Genomic DNA, 24,462 nt, shown 5'->3' on the forward strand with positions numbered 1-24,462 from the left:
TCTTTTATGTACGTGAAGTCTTCTCTTGTCTACCCTCTTGGCCATCTCAGAATAGTGTTTACCTTTTTTCAAAAGCTAAACTTCTTTGATTCACACTTAGCTCAACAAGCACAACACTCTTGTTTGCCAAGACAAAGGATGGAGAAATGCCAAGATCTATGTATCACTAACTTAGACAAGGATAGTCAACTGCATATGGCAGAAGAAACAATTGGAAAATTATAGTTTTGTATAACAACAGATTTGAATGTTACAGTGCACATAAACATCTCTATTCATTTCTGTGTATTTGGGACAACATCAAAACAGTGCTGTAAACTCAGAAGGTACAGCACTTACAATACTTTTAACTGACTTTAAAAGTGTGTGCTGGTTTGTGTTTTTCTGGAGAAATTTCTCTTCTGTTCCTTGCATTCAAAATTATATGATTTGTTTTCATATAGAATTATTCAGAAATAATTTTCAATGATGATTAGTCCAAAGTGGAATAGGTCACTTACAGAATCTCTCTTGATGTTAAGAACATGTTCAGCTATTAAAAAACACACAGCACTTTACCATCATGTATTGCATTCCTCCAAGTTAACCTTCAAGTATAAACAAACACTTGTGGAGGAAAAAGACAAAGCACATCCATAAGCAGGCTATTCCACAAAGTGTTCAAGGAAAATAAAGCTGAAAACAAGGATGAAATAAAAATAAAAAATTTCCTACAATTTTTTCTCTCAAAAAATGAAATATAATAGGATTTCTGCTCTTCAGTTTCGGTTTCTGGAGATATAGCCCATTTTCATACAGTGTGTTTGAGTTATATGTTGCTCTTTCTTTTTAGACTAGACCATTTCTTAGTTCCTCTAAATAAGTATGTAAAATATTCACAAATGTTTATGTGTTCTCACTGAGTACATACAGATAATAGGATAAACTGGTAGGGAAAAAATTCTTACTGAAGCATACTAGTCACAAAAGCATTTATTCCAATGATACTACAGACTCTAGTCTTGTACCCTGTGAAACTGAAGAACACAAAGAATGCTCCGTAATCCTGCACACTCTCAAATCTCAGAGAAGCACAAGGGAGAGAAAAATGCCACATCTATGCAAGAATCTTAGACCGACTGGACACAGGCAGATACGACTGTTAAGGGGAAGAACTACAGACCATTTTGAAATATATGCACAAGAGGGAACTCGGTGTAAGAATTATGATACTTATATCGTTCCATCATAGTAACACTATCTAAATGAAGCATAATCATATTTGCATCACTACATTCAGTGTGTACTTCCATTACTGCCATCATTACATACAGAGTTTTTGATAGGTTTTTTTTGTTTGGGGTTTTTTTTTTTAACAAGGAACATCAAAAAACGTTTAATAATCAAGATTTCAGGACCTTCAGGAAAAGCAGGGTCTCCAGGAGACTTCTCACAGATGAGTGATGCAGTTATAAGCTCAAAAAAACAAGATACTCAGAGCTACAACACCACGTGAATGAAGTATGGGTATCAGAATCTCCTCTGCTTGACTGTTATGCAAAAACCCCACAAGCAGAGACTTACAGAAATGCCCGTGCTGCACTCTTTCCCCTAATTTTTAAAGATAATGAGAAAAATTTATGGAGAGGTAATATAGATATTGAATCACAGACAAAGCTTAAGTGGAAAACAAAGTCTTATGCAGTCAAATATTTTTTGTGGAGATGACAGATAGTAAGAATGAAGAAAACCAATCCAAATCATTCTATGATTCTAAAACATTCGCACTTCTTAAAAAAAGCTTATAAAATATGGTTTTCTCCTCCAGAAGATTTGAAAATAATTTAACTTAAAATATATTTTGGTGGGGGGGGGGAACCCACCACCTGGACAGTTATTAAAAAAGGTTACACTTTAATACACTATTTTTAATAGTCTCCTTGGAAAGACTATAGAGTTGAAATTCTAAATAGGCGTCACTTCAATATTTTACAATTTTTACTAAAAATGTTGACTGTATTACAAAGTGTTCCATTTTTCTTCTTTTTCTCCAACTGAAAACAAAGCAAAAATAAACTGATAAAACATATTAATTGCACCCTTTCACAGTATTTAGTCAAGCAAACCCAAATTTTGCTACACAAGGACTACTTGCAAGTCCTTAAATTTCAATAGAAAATTATTTTATCCCACTGGACTACAAAATCCAGAAGCTAAAATTCACTCAGTAAAAGCACTGGGATTCTAAAACTAGAATATAACTATTTTACAGCATAGCAGAGACATTACTGTAAAACACACCACATTTATGGCACTCTAGGATTTCCTCTGGAGGCTAATATAGACAAGTTAAAGGAATATAAACTGAGTTCATATAACAACTTTGATTAAAAAGTTTGCTGCACTTTTGCTATAATCTGTTTTCTACTAACTGCTGAAAGCACCTGTACTGCAACATAACAAGAATGAAAGAACACAATGCTTTTATAAGTGCTACACTGAGCTCTGTCATGCACTTCTTCATTAAATAATTATGTCTATAATGATTCTTGAGTGGAAAAAAAAGTTTGAGGGGTAAGAGGAAAAAAATTCACAAACCCAGAATCTCTGCAGCTGAAGGTTAAACGGATGGTGTAGACAACCCTTTATTCAGGTCCATCAAAGCATTAATATTGTAGAAAAACTGGCTTACAGATCAGTTAGCTAAGGCTGAAGCATTTAAAGATTAAACCCCTTAAAACTTTACTCACTTCAGGCCTTAACTAGCTTATCTGCAACCCAGTTTGAATCTTACGTCTTATTTAAAATAAATAGTAAAATGTTAAATTATCAGGTCTTTTTCCTTCACACCAAAGTGGTAAATCAACAATAATACTAAGTGATTAGCATATGAATTTTTCAATTTTACTTTTAACAGCATGTGTAATGATTTTCAGAGACTGCATTGGGAATCTCCAACCGTTTAGAAGTTCACTACTTTAAAATCTGGCTTACCTTAAAATGTCTTCAACAGACTGACAGAAATTCTGGTTTTCAATGCAACTATGAAGATTAATTAGTTGGGTTTTGGTGGGGGGTTTTTTGATAGCTTTCTTTTCCCTGACCCCATTACGAAGCTCTAACAGCAGTGCATACTCACTTGAGATCTCAGAGATATACCTGTCACTCATAAGTTATGTACATCATCATGAAGAGGAAATCTGTACAGGACTATGAAGCTGGTTTTTGTCAAAAGACTAAGATCTACTGGGTCAGTAAAAATACAGATATAATTTGAAAATACATAGATACCATTCCTTACTCTCATTTGATTTTTTTTCATATTTCCGGTCTCATGTTAGTTGCAATTTGAAAGTTAAACCAAGTATTTCATAAAAGATAAGCTTCACATCTATATCTGAAGCTGCTCAAATGTGCAGAAATGCTATGACCTACAGCAATGATAAGGCTCTACACACAAAGTAGTAATACATTCATTCCAACACCAACTCCTCTTCTAGGAGGAAGCAGGCATCCTACCAGTTCTCAAAGGGACATAGACAGCGTTTCTTTGGAAGTATTTCTCTTAGTGTCATAATACATGTAAACTGTCTTCAAAGGACTGTGTTAAATAACAGTTTTTACAATTTACAATTACATTTCATAATTTAAGTAATTATTTGGATAGGTGATTAGCTTGTCTAGAAATGCATGTTCATTTCTATACTTGCACATACTTGAAACAAAAATTGCTAATTCATGACACTACTACTACCACCACCACCACTGGTTATAGTGGGAAATTTTCTTTCCTGCTACTCACAAAACTGCACAACCACATTATATCTAGTTTAAACTTAAGACAACGTATCTATTTCTAGGTATGACTTTCATTGGCCTAATTAACATTAGCCTCCCAACACTGAGTAATGCAGATGACACTTAGTTTAGTTAATTTAGCCTTGGGACAAAAATTAGTATAAAGTGTAACATTACATACCAAAGCTTCTTCCTTTGATGTGTAACTACAATATATAGAAAGGTATACAGCAGAATTAAAACTGGATCATAAATTAAAAAAAAAAATGCAGAAATATAAAGCTAACTCACTGAACCAACATGCTATCTCAATAATTCTTTCTACAAGCAAGAACAAGAAGTTTGATTATCCTAATTTTAAACTGCTTTATATGTGTCATTCGATTTTAGAGAACTTGTGGATGCCCCATGCCTGAAAGTATTCAAGGCTAGGCTGGACAGGTCTTTGATCAACCTGGTCTAGTGGACGGTGGCACTACTCATGGCAGGGAGATTGGACCTACATGATCTTTAAGGTTCTTTCCAATCAAAATTATTCTATGATTCTATGATGATTAGACTGTTACTTTTAAACTTACGCTGTATCAGTGTGAAGTCGAAATAACATCTCTGAAACAGACTATGGAGAAGGATACCCAAACATATTCATTCAAAACATTATGGGGCAACTATCAGATTGGTATGTTCTAACCGCATTCTTTTAAAAACTGATTACGTAAATGCTTTTCTGAGTTAAATACTTTAATATTAATATTTAATACAAATATTAACTTTAAGAACAAGTATAAATCTCTTTCCCCCTTAAAGTCAGCTTACTTCCATGAAACTTGAGAAAACTCACTTTGACTTGTATTTGTCAGTAAACTGAAGATCCTCAGATTCTAAGCTGAAATTATAAAAAAAATATTTTCTATATTCCTCTTGAATAGCCCACAAAAGGTTACAGTAAATCAACAAGAGCATCCTACTGCTTTTGAAGCAACAGTCAATATGTATAATATATAATATTAACAAATATCATACTTTATTCTCAGTTATATCACTATTCAACAAATGGTAAAAAAGTATTAGGGCTCTTAATAGCTACTATAATGATCAGTAACCCATTACAAAAATATTCAGGTATGTTTCACAGCAATTTGCAGATGATTCACTTAAAGTTTCTGTATTCCGTTACAAACAGAACAAAGTTTAAAGTTGTGAAGCCATCAGAGAAATGGCAATGCAAACAGTGCAAGATAAGAAAAATCTTACCAAGGTGATTTGATGAGATGCAGACAACAAGAAGCTCTAATAAGATACACTGACCAAGACCTACAGACAGTATCTTTCCCTCAACAGAGATCCATGGCTTTGCTCACTTATCACTGACAACAAGAAGACATACACTTTCTTTAACAAGACAAATTAAAACACTTGACTTCAATAAAATTTCATAAAGTATATTTCTGTCATATTTTGGGCAATGTTTGCACAATTCCACAACTTATGTGTTTGTTACACAAGACCAGAACATAGCTAACATGCTACAAACCTAAAAACAGTCACGGTTTAAATAACCTTTAATCCTTTAATACAGAATATATATACACCAAATACAATACTATTCAGTAAAATCCAAACTGCATTTACATTTCATATTCAATTATCTACATATTCATGTCAAAGTAACAAAACTACAAATACAGTCAAGGCTAAAAGTAGAAGTTGAAAAGGGGTCATCATCTTTCCTGGATCAGATGTTCTCAAAATGATCCCTTTTCACTCAGCAAAGGGCAGGTTCATCAAGTATAGTTTTTCCCATGTTACTTCATTTTTCAAAACTGGGCTCAACAAAATGAAAAATATTATTTGCAATGTTTTTATTATTTAACTTGAAAATTACCTGCACAACTCTGCTTTCTACATTGTCTTCATTTATGTCCTAGAAATCCCATCACATGAAATCAAGCCCAGAAAGGTGGAGAGCACGCAATATTGGGGAAAGAGAAGAGTCCTCCATAAAAGTCTCAAATTATTTTGTCTGTTAGTTTTTGGCTGGAGCTTGGACTAATGGAATCTCTACAAGCTATGGAGATCACAAGTGGTCCAAACAGGTATCTTCCATCTTAAAGTATTAAAGCTTGGGGAGTGGGCATAGGTCTTTTGCACTATTTCCCCCTCGTCTTGTTTCATAAAATGCCATTAACAACATGAATGAGAAACTACTGTTAGAGTATATCATCTATTAGATGCCAAGACAAATTATCTGATTCAACCGATACTATTTGGGGGGGAAGGGTGGGGGGAATCCAACAACAAAAACAAACTCAAAAAAAACAAAAACCACCAAAACTTAAAAAAAATCCAAATGTCCAAATTCACAGGCAAATAATTTGCTTTACAAAAGAGAGGGGGATGGGAAGGATGAGCAGTGAGATCTTCACCAATAATTACTCGAAGATCTCCATGATTCATGGCAGAACAACTAATTTTGACAGAAGACAAGACTCAAATATCTCTTCAGTCCTATTGCTACGCATGAAAAGCTTAGGCCTTTTCTTCCTTCATGAAAACACACTGAAGAGAGCTTAATGTGTTTTTCAGACAAAAACTATTGCTTTTTCTCCATTTCAGAGAAACCATATAATTCCATAAATACACTTCACTGAAAGGAGAGGAAGTACATTTAAGAGGATTTTAACTCAAATTACTCATAGAACTAAGTGCTATTCATGCTTCATTTTCATACACATTTATGTAAATTATTCTATTCTCCCCTTTTTTTCTCTACCCCACCCCCTCAAGGTTTGCCTCTCACTGTCTTAATTATATTAAAGTTTCCTTTAAGGTGACAAACAGAAAACACCAACACAGCTTTTCTTCTTTCCTTTCCACGAATGAATGTTGATTCATGTTACACACATCACAAACCTTGGGGGGGGGGCGGGGGGGGTGTGAAATCCTGCCAAAATCTGACTTTCATAAGTGATTTACTTCAGTACTTGATCTTTGCAGTATTTCTAACTACTCAATTTTAATTAATTAAAATTTTATTACCATGTTTAGATAGCAAATCAAAATTTGACTAATTGTGGTGACTGGCTGAACAGACATCCTTAACTTTTAAGTCATCAGATTTCATTTTACTTGGAAAGTTTAAAGTCCTAATGGCTTCGCCTAAGGATTCATTTGAGAACAGATACAAAACTAATGTTTTGTTCAATCAAGGGAAAAAAAATCCCTTCCTTTAAAAAGGTGTTTCTTATAGTGCTATCATCCTAAAACTAAACTTAAATGGGAGATAACATTTAAGTGCAGATATATCACTTAAGAAGCTTCACTGCTTTCAGAGAAGTTGTCCTCATTTATTTCAAAATATCTCTCTAAGTCAGACACATTGTTTGCAATAGGCAAGGAAGATTTTTATGACAAAATAAATCTTGGTATGACTCAAACTCTTGCAACTATTTAAGACAAGATCAAAACACCTAGTTCAACCCCAAGAGAGTGGTTAAAAAAAGAAAACACTCCTGAGCCTTGGCATCAAAAGTTTATTTCTCTTCTAATGAACTACAACTGTGTGTACTATATAAAAAAGTCACTTACCATAACTCAGTCAGCAGTGATCGAGCACATGCTGGCTAGGCATATATTAAGTAGAGAATTACCAGCTACAGCAAACAACGATTGCTATACAGAGTGGTATAATGTTGTAACAGTATTAGAAACACTTCAGAGAAAGCAAGAGCTTCCAATGTGTCAGCACAGCACTACGTTGCCAAACACAGTATTATGCAAGTGTACCACAAACACTGTAACTCTTCATCATGTGCATCAGAAATACAGATCAGAAATAATCAGAAATAATGCTTACACCAGTAACTAAGGTATGGCATCCCCCCAAAATATAAGGCTTATGCTTGTCAATGAAGAAATGAAAACCACACTGTTGAAGAAAACGACCAATGAGTCGTGTACACCAGCACACAGTAACACAAACCTCTGCTATATCAGAGAGCAAGCAGTAAACACCAAGATCCCCTCCCCTCTCTTCACTGAAGACACCAATGGCATGTTACGACTCAGCAAGCAGAGCACTAGTTGAAAGGCATCATACTGGTAAAAGCTTGCTATGTTTGCTATATATATGTAATAAATTCAGAGAATAGCCAGTGCCTTTGTCCTCTGCAGCTGATTTTGTCCCACAGTACAAAGACTTCTATTGCAACATTTCCTATGGGCCATCTCCTCTAGCTCATCCTGTCCTAGAAGTTCCTAAGTTCATGGCAGTAAGAGTTTCACGCTGACTTCTCAGAAACCGAATTTGCAGAGTATGACCACTATATTGCTCTGCAGAATTTTTAGAGCCATATGTTTAATGAATCCCCAATCCAGATGAGTAAGATATACCTTTTCATTGCATCTCCCAACATGAGACCAAGGAAGGGAAAGAAGTGGTACTCAGTGAATTCTCAGAGAGGGTATTTAAAACAGATCACTGTACACTAGCCTTGTTCAGTGTACCATTTTCGTAAGCACCTATTATGCCATCTGTCAAGGACAGAATATTGGGTAAATATTGACTATTTTAATCAAGTCAGTTTATTGGCATATTAAATTTTTCTTTGAATCTACAATATACAAACACACATTTGTATTTATTTGAATACGACAATGAGAAGTCATCTGCCATCTGAAGGATGCTTCTAAAAATGTAGTCAATTATAAACTTACTGACATAAACATTTATTTTAAATATACTGTTTCTAAATTTGCAGCACACTTTTTCTGTATTCTAGGAATATCTACTTACTAGTATAGAACAGAATAAATCATCTTCTGTCAGCCGAAATTATTATTCTAAAAGCTATTACCTATCCCCTCTACTCATGTAATTTCTATCCATTCCCTGCAGGGTTACATAATACAGATTATTGCATCAATGTAGATGTATCTTCCAATTGTATGTGAAAAAAATTCTAAAAATTACAAAATGCAATGCCAACTTACCAACTCTATTCCCTGTGGAAAAGGAGTGTCTTCCCAGTCCTTCTGAGGAAATCTTTGTATTATTTTTCCTAAACCTTCTGTTGGGCCTGCTGAAAAATAAAATTCAATTACTTAAAGACAAACTTGTGGAATTTAAATTACCATAAATTTGAGAATATTTTCAGAATACATCCAATATTAGAAAATGTTTCACCACAAGAGGCAGAACAGGCTCCTCAAATGTGTCTTGCAGTTCATATAATAAATACAATCTTAATATTCTCCAGTAGTAACACAAGCAAGGAGTCACTACATGAAATGAAGCTGCAAGCTGCATCCAGCCTATGCCCATTCATGGATGTTTTCAAAGTGACAGATGATTACTGGTAATTCTAGTCTCTCTCTACAGACAGTAGTAAATTAAAAACTAATGTAATGGATAATGTGATATTTAAAAAAGAAATCAAATATTTGCCAACAAGCAGTCTTCAAAAAAGAAGTCTATAGATAAAAAATCCACATGATTTATCCACGACACTAGTTTATTGACAGTATTTCTAGTTTGATTTCCTTGGGCAAGTCAGAAGTGACTTTCTACACAGGAAGGTGTAGAGAAAAACAACTCATTTCTGAATTTCTGCTGCGATTGTCTATTCTTTAATTTTTTTTTTTTTTACTTCCTCCTTTTTTTAAAGCCACAGTGCTATGGATAGGAAGCCCTTCAAAACACCACAAATATTAAAATGTAGTGTCCTGTCATCCTGAATAGTACAGGAATGCACATACAAACATGAATTCTATTCTTCAGGTGCTGAAGTCTTGCAGTAAATATTGAAAAAAAACTGTAACTTTTTTTCTTTATTATTGAATTTTAGCTTTGGTATACACCACAACACAATTTCACAAAGTGAAAGCAATTTTTACATTAATCAATACTATCCTGAAAGAATGTTGAAAGCTCGGACCATTTCAAACTGAGTCACTACACAACGTAAAGCATGCAATCAATAGCCTTCAACTTATGTTTTCCACCTTTAAAGGATAGTACGATAGTGTGAAGAATGATCTTTTCTCTTGCATGAATCTTGCCCTTTCCTACAGGAAAAAAAAACAAATTCTCTGCTTTATTTATCTCACAACTATACCAAATAAATTGAAAAATTAATATTATTCTGATTTCTGAAGGAAACTGCTTTAACACAGTCAAATACTTCACACGCGCAGAAGACCTGTCTAACATTTCATACACATTTTAAATCCAAGAAAACAGGATTTTTGTGATAACCTTACCTATCCACCAATCTTGACTCTAGCAATTTCTTTGTCTTTTGGATTATTTCAATGTAATTTCAGAGGTAAGTAGACAAAAACTACACACACGCTTGCAAGCCAATCGCTGGGTAAAGACAAGAGGCTCAAACTTCTGTTCTTTCCTTTACTCCAAAGAGAAGGACAAAGCAGCAGAGCTGAACAGCTACCTTTTCTGTAAGGCAGCACCCACCCAAGCAATCAGCAGTTACATTCAAACCAACCAAGCAGAGCACACACAGCTCTGGACTGCCACTGTATTTGCATTTCCTTACCCAATAAGCGGATCATAGGAGAAACAGGGTAGATAAGGAAGTAAGCTGGTATCACTGCAAGCATGGATAAAAGTCTTATTTAAAATAAAAACACATACTTAGGAAATCAGTTTTCATTAAACTACACATAAGGCTTCCTAAACAGCAAAGTTGAAATTTGCAACCATTTAAAATACCTTTCAATAGTTTTTAATAATCTATGTTGTCCCATCACATTCAATTCAAATACTTTCTCTACAGTCGTATTACAAAGTTTTGAGATTAAACATCAAAATTTTAAAACATTTTATTGTGAAATTCTGAAAGCTAAACTTTGATATTAAGAAATAGTACAAATTCTGCATTAGTAGTAGCAGTCCATATGTGTTGCTTCCTCTGCAGACACCCAAGCAGCAGCAATGAATACATTATTTTCCTCACTTTACCATAAAAAACAGTTTTCAGTCTGACACAAGTCAAGTCTGCTAGCATAAAGCACTTCATAAATCAATGTTATGGTGGGAAAAAAAATATGCTTCCTTTAAGCTTCCTGCTATTTTACAGTTTGAGTTTGCTTCTCTCTTAAAACCCACAATAAATTTTACAAGGTGTTCAGGCAGAATCAATTTGACAATTTAGTAAGAAGTATCTTCTCCAGTTTATGTATTTTAAACTTAACACTCTATGATTTGCTCTGGAAAATAATTTAGGAACAGATGTTCTTGGTACCATGGACATATGATCTAAACAGCAATCTTACTGCCAAGATAGCACATACTGATTGTGATTTCCAAGGGCAGCATGCTGAAGAACCGCAATCAGACTGGGTTAGCTATGAGATGTAAGTAGCAGTAACAGTAGCAAGTTAAAAGCCATATTTAGAGAGAAGCTGCAGAGGTGCTGAGAAAGCATACACAGGATGTGCCAGAAACCAAGGAACAAATACAGAAATGGCTAAGGAAAGGGAGCTCCATATCTATTAGACTGTAAAACTAAATAGCTCACCAGTAACTAATTCCACTTGTTCAAGTATTGCCTCATGTACTCTTTCTTACATGGCATCTTTTACTGAATTACTACTTATCTCCCCCCATCATTTCATATCAACATTCTTTCAAAATTAGGAGGCATAAATGGAAATGCTTTACCATTCCCTCCCTGAACAGCTCTTATAAGAGCAAACCATCACACACCTTCCCTCCTAAGGCAGGCAAACACACCCCTCCATTCTCCTTTATTCTATAGACATCTAGTCCTTGTTTCCTTCTTCCCTGTAAAAAAAAAAAAAAACAAAAAAAAAAACCAAAACAACAAAAAGAAGATAACAGCTACATTTTCACCTCCATATGGCATCAATTTGTATGTATTTTGTTGCTAGCATGCAATAAACAGCATCCAGCCTTCTCTGCTCTCCTCTCACCCTTCACATTTGGTACCCCACTCAGAGAACTTCTCTTTCCTCTCATTCCTTCATGCAGTCACCTACTTCATAGCCTCTACTACTTCTCTTCTTCACTGTGAGGGCTGTTTCTTCACTGACTCAGTATCAGAACTCCTTCCCCTGTTGAGTTAAAGTCTCAAATTACGCTGTTACCTATGCTTTTCGTAAAGTCATACTTTTGTCAAATCTCTTCTTCCTCTAGTTGTTCTAACACCGCCAAGTGGAGCAAGGAAGAGACAATAAACAAATACAGCCAAGATAGCAGTGAGCACAAGCACCTTCCAAGTAAAGCAGAACTTGTGGTTGAGAGGCCAAGAGCAAGAAAGGACAGAAGGACTGAGGTGAACAGAGATACTGAGACTTCCTGGAAAGGAAGTATCAAAGAATTACCGCAGCAGAAAGTGTTCGGTCCCTGCTACATATAAGTCTCCTAAGTTTCTTTGTGGGGACATAGTTTTTTTACACTGAATCCACTCTAGTTCTCAAAAGACTGAGACCTCTGACACTACCAACTCCACCTATAAATAATGAAATCCAGGGAAGCAGCTCAAAATTTCTTCTCCTTCACCATGTTTTGAAGCTACCAATCCTTCTAGTTTTCTTTTTATTAGACTGCTAGAAAGACACTCCCTACTTAACAGTATAGGAACTTCTTTTAATTCAGAATTAAAAGACGTACAATTTTTTAAAAATTAATTTTATTTTAAATTTGTAATATTTATTCCTTTGTGTCAAAACGTTATCAGGTTTTTTAGGTTACTTTCCTTGGAAGGCCACTAATGCTGGCCACTAGTGTTGAAAGACTTCACTGCATGTAATTCCATTTTGCTTTCAGGAAGGGTAATAAACCTCAGTAGGAATTAACCTGCAAGAAATGTAATTCTGGACATTTTCTGAAAGCCAGATTGAACCTCTTATGCTACCTGAACTTGCACTTCAGTTCATCTCTGGGATCAAAGAGAAATAATTCCAAAACAACTAATAATTAAATGGAAGTTTCACATCCTGAGGAGGTACCTTGAAATCATTATATGTAGAATAAAATGTTCCAAGTACTATTCAGAAAAAAAAATCATTTTGCACTTTTCTGCACATGCATTATTTTTCTCTTGAAGTCTCAAGTACAGCCAAGGTGAAACCTTCAACTATATTTTTAGCATGGACCCTTGCATCCTTCTTCTTTCTAACTGTTTTACTCCTCTCTACTACCAAACAAACAGAGTTTCTGCACAACACTCCTACGTGCTTCAAATTCTTTCCTCTGGAGGCAGGTAGAGGATGCTTTCAAAACTGCTATCAACTGGATGCTTTATCATGGTCTAACTGAAGCCATAGTTTCGAATCTAATTGTGTAACATATCTTAATAAGTTACTAGATTTTAAAACAAAACATACAGAGACACACAAATATGCACAAACTGGTTTGGGTTTCTCTTTCTTGTTGGTGCTGTTCAGCCTGGAGAAGAGGAGGCTCTGGGGAGACCTTACAGCAGCCTTCCAGTACCTATAGGGGGCCTACAAGAAAGATGGGGAGAAACTCTCCCGTAGGGCCTGTTGTGACAGGACAAGGGGTAATGGTTTTAAAACAGAGGGAGGCAGATTCAGATTAGATATTAGGAAAAAATTGTTTACTATGAGGGTGGTGAAACACTGGTACAGGCTGCCCAGAGAGGTGGTTGATGCCCCATTCCTGGAAACATTCAAGGCCAGGTTGGATGAGGATCTGAGCAACCTGATCTGGTTGGAGATGTCCCTGCTCCTTGCAGAGGGGTTGGACTAGATGATGACCTTTAAAGGTCCCTTCCAACCCAAACTATTCTATTTTTCTAAGTAAGTGCTTTCAAGGGGAGGAAAAAAAACCAACAACAAAAACAAACAAACGAACAAAAAAAAAAAAAAAACCAAAAAAACACCAAAAAAAACCCCACAAAACAAAACAAAGGAAAAACAAAACAAGAAAAAAAAACAAAACAAAAACAAAAATCCAAAAGAACTAGCAATAAGCTCTAGCTGCTTGGAGTTTGGTTCAAAATACTCTGAATAGTTTTACAAGGTGACTTCAAAATATAATAGAGCACACCATCATATTTAATTACACTCTCCTTGTAGCTAAGATTAGATTACCATCACTATGATAATAATTTGTGTTAAATTGTACCAGATACTCAATGGGTTCAAAAATTTGTCTTTAGCATTACCTAGCAGGTTTAGTTATTTATTCATTAGGTCTGAAACATCACCTCCTCTAACTAGCTTAAAATGTCCTCAAAGATAATTAGCAGACTCTGCACAGCATGTATGTGCTAGACAAAGGTTTGTTGATTAACAATTGGCTGCTTCATAGATGTCATGGTTTTGTTAGTGAGGGGGGGCCTAAGGTGGTAGCTTCTGTAGGAAACTGCTAGAAGTCACTCCCCTTTGTTCAGGGGACTTGGCCAGGCCTAGGGCGGACCTGCTGCTGGCCAAGGCCGAGCCGATTGGTAGCAGAATGTCCCGTGATAACGCCTCTGCGATAACGTATTTAAGAAAGGGAAAACAGGAAAAAAAAGAGAGAAGAGAAGATGTGAAGGAGCTGAGCGGGGGCAGAGGCACAGAGGGGGAGGCGCAGGCCTCATGGGCCTTGCAGGCCTCACCCTCTGGCCTCTCGCCAGGCAGCCGACTGGGCCCGACTCGGTCCAGCCCGGCTGTAAGAAGTGGAGAGGAGATGAGAAGTGAATAAGATGTAAAAAAACATCCTGAGAGACATCTACCAGCCTGTAGTGAGGAACGGCTGCAGACACCAAGGTCAGTGAAGAAGGAGGGGGAGGAGTAATGCGGCTCCTGGCCAAGATTCCCCTGCAGCCGGTGGTGACGACCAGGGTGGAGCAGGTTGTCCCCCTGCAGCCCATGGAGGTCCACGGAGGAGCAGAGATCCACTTGGAGCCCGTGAAGGACCCCACACCAGGGGAGGTGGATGCCTGACGGCAGCTGTGGCCTATGGAGGGCCCGCTGAGACAGCTGTTCTAGAGGGACTGCACCCCGTGGAAGAGATGACCCACGCCGGAGCAGTTCCACAAAGGACTGTGGCCCATGGGAGGGACCCCACGATGGAGCAGGGAAGGAATGTGAGTTCTTCCCCCGACCATGAAGCAGCGGCATAAAACAATGTGTGATGAACTGACCACAACCCCCATTCCCTCTTCCCCGCTGTGCCGCTCAGGAGGGGAAGGTGGTAGGGATAATGTTAAGCTTGGGAAGAGGGAGGGGTGGGGGGAGGTTATCTTGTTCTCTGTCTCATTGTGCTGCTGTTTGTAGTAATAAATGAATAGTTTTCCCCAAGTCGAGTCTGTTTTGCCTGTGACGGTAACTTTAAGGATTTCTCCCTGTCCTTATCTCACACCTTGAGCCGTTTTTCTTGTATCATCTCCTCCTATTCTCTCGGAGGGTGTGGGGAGCGAGAGAGAGACTGCGTAGTCTGGTCCCGATCGGGGCTGAACTACGACAATAGACTACCAGTTACTGTCACAGGAAAAATCAGTCTCGACTCAGGGAACTGGTACTTCAATTTAATTTATTGTCCACTAACAAAGTTTGGGCCACTGATTCAGATACAAAGAAAACAATAAATAATTAAACTTTTGGGAACACATCTTTCCTCTCCCTTCTCAGGCTCTACTTCAGTCCAGCACTTCTACTCCCCACTCCCTAATCTCAGCTTCCCTTGTCAATCCATCCATGCCAAATCATTTGGTGAGGTGACGGGCAGTGCAGGAGGTTGGGGTCATGCACTGTAAGGGTCGGTCAGAAAATCAGTATTGTCTCAACCTTGTCATTGAGGACTTCCAGGTGGACTATGGACTTGATCTGGCCTAAAAGTTAGACTCACCACTTGACATGAGCTGCTGCGAGCAGCCTGCCTGAGATGCAGTTGTTTTTTTTTTCCTCCTGGGAACAGAATGGAACTGTTATGGACAAGGCCTACTCTGGCCTAACAACAAAATGTACAACATCGTTGAAACGGCGGACAGAGTGCCACGGAGGTGCCACAGCTCATCCCTGTTGTCAAAACTGGCAGAGATAACCGTGCAGCTGCTATCGAGGAGGATGAATCACAACTGCTGTCTCAAAAACAACGGTGAGAAAGTGCCCTTTAACGGAACTTTGCTAATTATAATGTACAAAAAACACACTTCTATCCTAAGGGTTGAGAACAGGCGGAGATCCCCAAAGTAAGGAGGAGCAAGGTTTGCCACTTGGCATAAAAGGTCGACCCCTAACAACGAGACCCCCGAAGAGCTCTCCCCACCAAGGATCGACATCGACATCGATCGTGAGGACCAGCGGGACGCTGCCTGGACCTGGGACCATAGGGGCGCCTTGGACCCGCGGTGGTAGCTATTATCTTCTTTTTTCCCTTCCCTATCTTTACTTTTCCTTTTCACTCCCTTTCACCTATTGCACGCCGCTTTACAGGCAAAATAATAAAGTTTGTGCTGTTTGATTGAAACCAACCCCTTTGGCGTGTTCGCCATAATTTTGCACTTCGAGATCGCATTAAAAGAACCATCACGAGTCCCGAGTGGGCCGTGACACGCACACAGCGGTTTTATTCTGCTGTTCCTTGCCTCTTGTTTATTTTGCTCTGCTCCAACACAGATGTACAGAGTATAGTCCATCCAGAGGTGTCCCCAACCCAGCACACGTCATCAGTGGCCACGGTCCCTTGGGGGGTGTGCTTCCTCTGGCATGGAGCACCTCTTTCCAATAATGTATGTTTAGCTGTGTCCCCAGCAGTGTCCCCTTCCACTTCTCCTACCTCTTGTGGCTATTGCTCTGTCTTAAATACATGGGAGCAGGTGTGCCACCGGCTCCTCTAGCTGCCAGAGGTTTTGGCACACACCAGTTTCAAAGCTTGCTGGAAAGTGACTAGGACAGTGTAGATCCTGACCTCCTCTCATTTAACTTGCCCTCTGCTCCTAAAACTTGGCAATTTATGCCCAGCACAGTTATTCCTGATTTTTCCATCTCAGAGGCCACTGTTGGTTAAACACTCTTGAAAAAAAGAGAAACATTTTCTATCTACCTCTGGGTCAAGTGCAACTGATTTGGTATCAGAGTTTAAAAAAAAATTAGAAAAGGATCCTTTTCAGAAAGGCTCACAGAAGCCTCAAAAAAAAAAAAAAAAAAATCCAGATACTAAACAGTTAAAGTGAAGGTCCACAGCAGTTAAGATGAATCTTCACAAAACATCTATTTAAATATAAAGAAAGATCAAAGTTGGAAGAAAGAGTTTATCGAAGAATGCACGAAGGATACATCATACAAATGCAACACTTTAAAGGCAAAAAAAAATTAAGTGAGTACTTCTGTATACAACATATGAGCATTAGAAAAAATAAGAAAAATAAGCATTCACATCCATCAGGAGTGAATAATTTAAAAAAAAAAAAAAAAAAAAAAAACACACAAAAACAAAAACAAAAACCTCAAAGCCCAAAAAAGCACTGTTAATCCTTCCAGAGAAAAGTCCTGTGATAGAGATTCACAACTCTACTTATTATGCCAACTAACTATCTCACATGGTTTCTTAAATTGTACACAATAGAGATAGATAGGAAACACTCTTTCCATCCCATCAGCATGTAGGCTTTTTTGGGGGGGGGGGGGGTTGCATTTTTTAAAAATGAATCTGCACTCCTTCGAAATCGGGGCAACTCTTCAAAATTTCAGAGTTTTATATGTTTGCAGTTGCAAAGCAATATTCATTGCAATTTAATAAATTTAGAATATAAATAAAATTATTATTTTCAAATACACAAGTTACTGAACGGCAAGTTGCATTTTTTTGAAAAGTTTAGACCCAAGAAGACTTGAAAGAATCTCCATCCTACAGGCAGTAAGAGGCTGGCCTAATCTTCCCACAAGACGCTTCTCACTTTGACTAGAAGTGTACTTAACCCAAATACAGAAATTTACATTTTAATATAGAAGCAAAAAGATAGAAAAGGTCTGTTTTATGGACTCTACTCCTTTACATGAATGCAAATACAAAGTGTTCACTTAATGCTGCTATACAACATTAAAATCTGTGCAAGCGAAGACTCGGTAGTTGCACTCCCATTTAATAATAGAAGCAATTCAGTACAGTATGCTTATCAGATTTTTTCAATACTTTATAGCATAATTACTGTTGATTCTCTGTTGGCATTTTTCAATCCAACTAGTTAAATAACAGTAAAATTGTAGTAAGTCCCTAAATCTCATGGTTTGGGGTGAGGGGTGTCAATGGTGTCAATGCTATCTGCCTTCAGCTGAATTTTATCAAGTCATTCATCTTTCAGCAGAACAGTTTATGTCTGAAGATATCAGATTATTCAAGAGGTGGCTGCAACTCAACACCTAACTGAATTTTCATTCTCAACTGTTTTAGCACAATAGCTAGAAACAGAAAAATAAATAAATAAATAAATAAAATAAAATCAGATCATGGGATTTCAACAGCAGCTACAATTTGTTTCAATATATGCTACTGATAACTACTGACAACTTTCCAAAAATCTCAAGGCTTCATATCAAATGTTAACTCACTGTTAAATCAAGTTTCATTCACATCTTTATTTTTAAATTATTTTTCAAACACAGTTGATGTTGCATTTTTTTAATTCTTCTGATCAAGTATCTGAAAAGGTCTAATCCATAATGCAAAAGTCTATTTTATGTAAAGGAATCTATTACAAATATTTAACAAAATTTGAAGACCTCTATTAAAGAGCAAATTAGAAAATCTGAATGGGGGCAGGAGGAAGAGAGAACACTTATAGGTATGATTTTGCCCTTTTAGTAATGTCTATGCCTTTGGTATGCATTTAAATGTACCCCCTAGTGTTATATATTTTTTTTAGTGGATACAGTTACTCCGAGTCTACATGGACTGAGGCTCACTACATCATTCAAAAGTGCATACACTGACATTGTGATAGACTGCCATTTCCTATTCCATTATACTGTACACATCACTTGGTTGAACTAGAGAGGGGAGTACCTCAGTAACCTCTAATCCACTCTGGTCTCCACCGCTTTCACTGGAGAAGTAACAGCTTTTGCCCATTTTTTCTAATTAATAAAGTGACTAAGATTTTATGATGAGTAAGTTTTAGGTCCTGGCCACATTCCCTCCACTCTGCATCTATCCTTTCTTGAGTCTTCTTTCAAGCCCTTTTTATTAATTCTTAACCCTAAAAGGACATATATTCAATATCCAAGTGAAATTTCTATTACCTAATGCTAATTAATCAAATGCAACACCACATTTAAAATACACACACGCTGAACAGCCAGTAAACACCAGTAGTAACCTCCTCAGTGCCTGCTAGTATCTGCTTTACAGATCCCAGATCTAACAGGATCCCAGAGGTTTTACTCTTCATTCCACTTCCTTAATTGAAAATGACAGGAAGAACTGGTACTCATTAATATTGACATCTTGTTTTTAAATTGGAAAAACAGAGTGAATGGATTCACACATAGCTACGGCCAGCAAGAAAGATCTTTGTCTCAATACAAGATTTCTGTGTTTTAGTATCCTTTCAAAGAGCATGCCAGCTACCCAAAAACCTGGGGGAAACCCCATAGCTAGCACTGGAGGTTTTTGAAACCACTTGAACTCAGCTGCAATATACACATCACTCACACAACAAACTACTTAATATAGTATACATGTGCACGAGCACAGTATGGAAGATCACTGCATATTAACAATGTATTCTATATAAAATAGTAATTGCTGTCATTGTTAATTACACATGCAAAACATGCCTGGCAGTAACAAGAATTCAAAAGACATACTTCCAACAAAACTACTGCCAGTACTATTATTAAAGACTCCTATTGTTATCACCTTAAAGATATTTCTACAAAAGCAAAACTATTCCTATACTTTAACTGAAGTATTTTGCAATTCTTTTTTGTTTTCTAGTAAAATATTTATATGTCATATAAAGGGTAGAAAAATTGTGAAGATACTACAGCAATTTTGAAAGTTGTAATTCTACATCTATAGCGATGTATTGCAATTTCATTTTCAGGAAAGGTGTTACATAATCATCATTATCATTCAATAGTATCTTTACCTTTAAGAAGGCATAACTCTTTAATCCACCAAGAATCAAAGCTGATCACACAGTAAAATCAGGGTTCAAATTTTTAGACATTACATTCTTGTCCCTGTACAACACACAGTGAATTTACCCAAGATCAAAACAGAAATTTCAGCCTGCAAAAATGCTGGATGAGCAGTCTATACCTTAAACTGATAAGGAAAAATCAACCTTTTTTTTCCCCAGCTAACCACTTCTGATCTGCCCTCTTTCTCCTTCTCCTCTTCCCATCTTTTTCTTAAACAATATAAATATGCAACACATTAAAATTCTGGCATAATTTGCTGGTTCCTGAACCCTAGTCCTCTAAACTCCCTTCTTAGATAAATCTTTCCACATGAAAGGTCACATGCCATCTCTTGCTTGTCCTTGAAATTCCACAAGCGAGCTGTTAATGCAACTTACATTCCAAATTAATGAGAACTGTGATGAACTCTGTCTTTTCACTTACAAACCTCTGATAAAAACACATTTGAGCTCTAAGTATTGCTAATCATACATGCACAGCTTTGAATGTAAACTCTTTGGTGATCTGTTACAGAAGATAATAGTTTTCAGGTCTGAGTAGAACACACACGCTACAGATCTCAGAGAAAGAACATCAATAATTAAAACAAACAGAATAAACACAAAACACTTTAAAACTACCATTATAAATCCTACATGGATAGTAAATAAATAATTTTGAGTATTCAGAAGGACAACTTTACATGTTCAAAGTTAGAAACATATTGTAATTGTGAAAGATGTACAGATGCAGGTGGCAGAGCTCAGTATCGCTTATCCTTCTTTTCAAAACAGTACCTAGTACTAAAAAAAATCACTAAAATCTGCTGCGAAGTAAAATCCTTTTCATATCAAAGTTCTTAAACAATTTGAAACAGTAGAAGTTTTAAACTATCGAGGATTCTTGTAACTTCTTATGAGTTTTAGAAAAGCTCTTCATGGAAGCATGAAAACAACTCATGCTCCATCTTATGCCTCTGATTGTAAAAGGGTATAGAAATGCACCTGAGGTCTCCCCTTACCTTTAAAAATGTTGCTGTAGAAATCTTGATGCGAGAAGACAGAAAATACCACAAAACATATCCCCATTTTAACTCAGTCCCAATACAGAAGTCAGAGCTGGAACTGAAGTGAGCATGAGACCAAAGGAGAACTAACATTAAATATCTAAAAAGAAAAAAATCTTTCTTTGATAGGCCTAAAACATATGGTACAAAGTTTTGAAAAGAATCTGCTGGAGATCCATTATAGCACAAACAGGCTATGTGCATCTTAAAGTCTAAACTAGTCTGGGCATCGGCATTTATATAACTGTATTTAAGTCTGAGGTATTCTAGAGAAGACAGACACTACTGCAGCCTAACAGCTACAAAAGGTTAAACAAAATGCTGATGGAGAGGAGTGAGGCTTTCCATAATGACCACAGACACCATTTGTACAACTGGCAAAATTTATAGTCAGCTCATCTTAATCAAGTCAAAAGAAAAGCATGCAACAATCTCAGGAATTTGAACGACAGACGTTCTGGAGGCTTGTCATATTACCAAGAATACAACAGATAATATGATAAGATGATCCTCAGGCCCATTTCTTTCTAAACAGGAAGAAATTTGTTGAACTTCTCAGGAGAAAGAGTAGTATTTCAATCCCTCCTGAAATGTACTGGCACTGGTAGTCAGGACTACCTGAAATATCTGGATGGTCTAAATTACCCAATGCCTCAATATTTATTTGATTTTGGTACTTTTCTATTTTGGAGAGCCATTAACTCATCTTACATACACGGGAACGAAGCACAGAGAAAGTTATGTTTGCCCCAAAGCCCGTAGGAGAAACACACTCAACCAATACTACCCAAATCTTAGATTAGCACCTTATTCACAGGATCAATCTCCCCACTATTGCAATACATATTCTCCTACGCAGGTTAACTATGATCTTCATTATTCCTGAGTATCAGAAATCATTTATATGCTTTATAAAAAAAAAAAAGAAGAAAAATATTCTGGCTTGTATTCTAATTAAGTTAAAGCACGAGGGGAAAACAACAGCAACAAAAAGAGATAGCAATACATGCCATGTTTCACTCCACTAAACCAACAGGTGTTTCTGCTGAAAGAAGGCTAGCAATCACTATTCAGCTAGAAAATCACTAAAATAGGTTTGAAGAGTCTAGGGAAAAATCACACTTAAGGATGACCTTCATATCCACTGAAGTCGCATCAATGTAAAGTGAAATGAAAATGGATAAATACCAAAGAAGGAGAAGAGGAAGGAAATCAGAGAAAAGGGAAGCATGGGCAGAATAAAGATGAAGAAGAGAGAATAAACAGGGACGTTATAATAATCACAATGGGCTAGATACATATTAACCTACTGCAACGGTGCTACTAATACTGCCCAGTATCAGGCACAACAGCACCAGCTGACAGTGCACAGAATTATTTGCTCAGCCATGACTCCATCAGCTTCTAACCCTTCTGAAGAGCCACATAACAAATGTCATCAAATCGGTATTATACCTGAAAAACCCTTACTCATGTAAAGTGCTGTCTCATTTTGAACACTGTGCTTAACACAAAACCTTAGCGACCAGTGGCAACAACCTCACCAACACTTTTCAATTGTGAGTGCTGTAAAAAAATAATTTGTTTTTCCTGCTGTTGCATCTACTGTTTTCGATAGCCCATGTAGGAACTACTGTAATAACATGAAGTGTCCTTTAGAAAGCTTTTCTGTCCTAGGACCTATAAAGCTGTCAGTTATTGTTGAAGAACCCTTCAGTATCATCCTCCTCCACCTTTCACTTGGATTCCAACTTCCCCAAAATTTTATGTAGATAAGTTACTGATACAATTAACACAGCTTGGCTATAACAACTGGATCTCAGGACTCTTCCTTACAAACAGAAGCTTGGGACAAAATATACTTCCGGACATACACTGTATTTTTGCTGGGTGGACAGTAACACAGCTTTGCAAACGTCTTAAAAGGAAATAACAGACAGGAAAAAAACCAGCAGTGAATGTTAAATCATTTTCAAGTTACTCCCTATCAAACAGCTGGCATAATATTCAAGAAATTGGAAAAAAGCTTGGGGGCTGGCAGAGAGAAAATTTCCTGCACACCAACAATTCTCCTTTTCGTTTGCAAACAAATCACTTCTGCCAGCTTCTGGATAGGAAAGGAAGATCAAACTTCAAAATAAGCATTTTATGTTAACCAAACATTCTTTTGAACACACCAAATTGAACAAGACTTCCCTAGCTATCTTGGAAAAAATTTTTTTTTTTTTTTCCAGGAAGGTATAAAAATTAAGATAACAAAACTGTACTCAGCTTTGTACTCTAAATCAATGTCTTAGAGCTTCTCAGACTGCTCACAGGAAAAAAAAAAAAAAAAAAAAAAAAAAAACATATAGGGAGCTTCTCAGTTCTAACAAAGTATGTATATTGTTTTGCCTTAGAGATAACACTGCCCTATTTATTAAATCTGATTTCTGTTTTCAGTAAGTTATGTTCCTCCCACAGCCACCCTTTGATTTATCTTTAACTAATATAGGCAATAACTAAAAATTAAGCTCCACTTTGAAATTTCCTAAACATAACTGTGAAATTACAATTTTACCCTAAAACAATTTCACATTATCAGTATCATTATTTCAACGTATTAATCAACATAGATTTCAGAATACAAAATCTGAATATAGTATACAAAACTATTTTGAGTAAATACTTCTCTTTTACCTTTTTTACTTTTAGTTTGGTTGGTTTTTTAATCAAACACAGATTGCAAGGTTAGAATAAGTTCAAAGATATTTACAGTCCAGAGCTCTAAGCAGCTGTAACTGTAATCTGATTTTGCTGAGTATAAAGAAAACCTATTCATACTCTAAAATCCAGCATAGAAACAACTTCACAAAAAGGTTTAAAGAAGTCTGTTCATCTGCTGAAATTTATTTTTCTAGATCACTTTATAGAACTGAAATAGGTAAGGAAGAATGTATCTACAGCAGTTCTTATGTATCAGTATGCATTTACAGGATTTTTGAATATGAAGATTCAGGTCTAAATGTAATAATTAAAACATACCCTAAACATGCTGAAACATTTGTTTAACTTTTTATTTTAAGCACAAACATATTTTTAACCTCTAATATTTTTTTTCTCTAGGAGAAAAGTGCAAACAAAGCTAAACTGAGGGGAGAGAGGCAGAGAATTCCATATTTATCATTTTACTGAATGTAAGTTATTTGCTCAGATACAAAAAAAAAAAAAAAACTTCTTAAAGCTTCTGGAAGTGTCTAATCATACTTGGTAATAGTTAGAGGAAGGCATAATGATATAGATGAATGACATATACAGATAAAAATCCTAAACAAAATTCAGTTCCAGCAAACTGAATATGGAAATACGCTATTATGCTCTGTTGAAAATGTTAAGAATAAAGTTTAGGTGGGTTTTGACATCAACATCATTCATATCTGTGTGAGTACTGATAAACAAGGTTACAAAGCCAACACAAAAAGAGATTCCTTCTGTGACATTCTATGGAAATATGAAAGAGTCAT

General features: G+C 36.5%; 1 protein-coding gene across 12 annotated transcripts in view; it reads right to left on the bottom strand.

The window, feature by feature from the left end:
- Positions 1–24,462, bottom strand: part of SBF2 (SET binding factor 2) — a 297,451-nt gene that overhangs the window by 233,392 nt on the left and 39,597 nt on the right. For 4 of the 12 annotated variants that reach the window (XM_086750159.1, XM_086750158.1, XM_086750162.1 and 1 more), the window contains exons 2-3: positions 10,332–10,385; positions 8,770–8,858 (exon numbers count right to left, since the gene is read on the bottom strand). The exons of 1 other annotated variant lie outside the window; for it this stretch is intronic. In XM_086750159.1, coding sequence (XP_086606285.1) covers positions 8,770–8,858; positions 10,332–10,385 — 143 coding nt within the window. Of the gene's footprint in view, positions 1–8,769; positions 8,859–10,331; positions 10,386–13,156; positions 13,267–24,462 lie in introns of all 12 variants that reach the window. 7 more of the 12 variants (XM_086750155.1, XM_086750154.1, XM_086750153.1 and 4 more) reach the window with 4 other exon arrangements.

Source organism: Chlamydotis macqueenii, chromosome 5 (assembly GCF_036417535.1).
Source record: "Chlamydotis macqueenii isolate bChlMac1 chromosome 5, bChlMac1.mat, whole genome shotgun sequence".
Lineage (NCBI taxonomy): Eukaryota > Metazoa > Chordata > Aves > Otidiformes > Otididae > Chlamydotis > Chlamydotis macqueenii.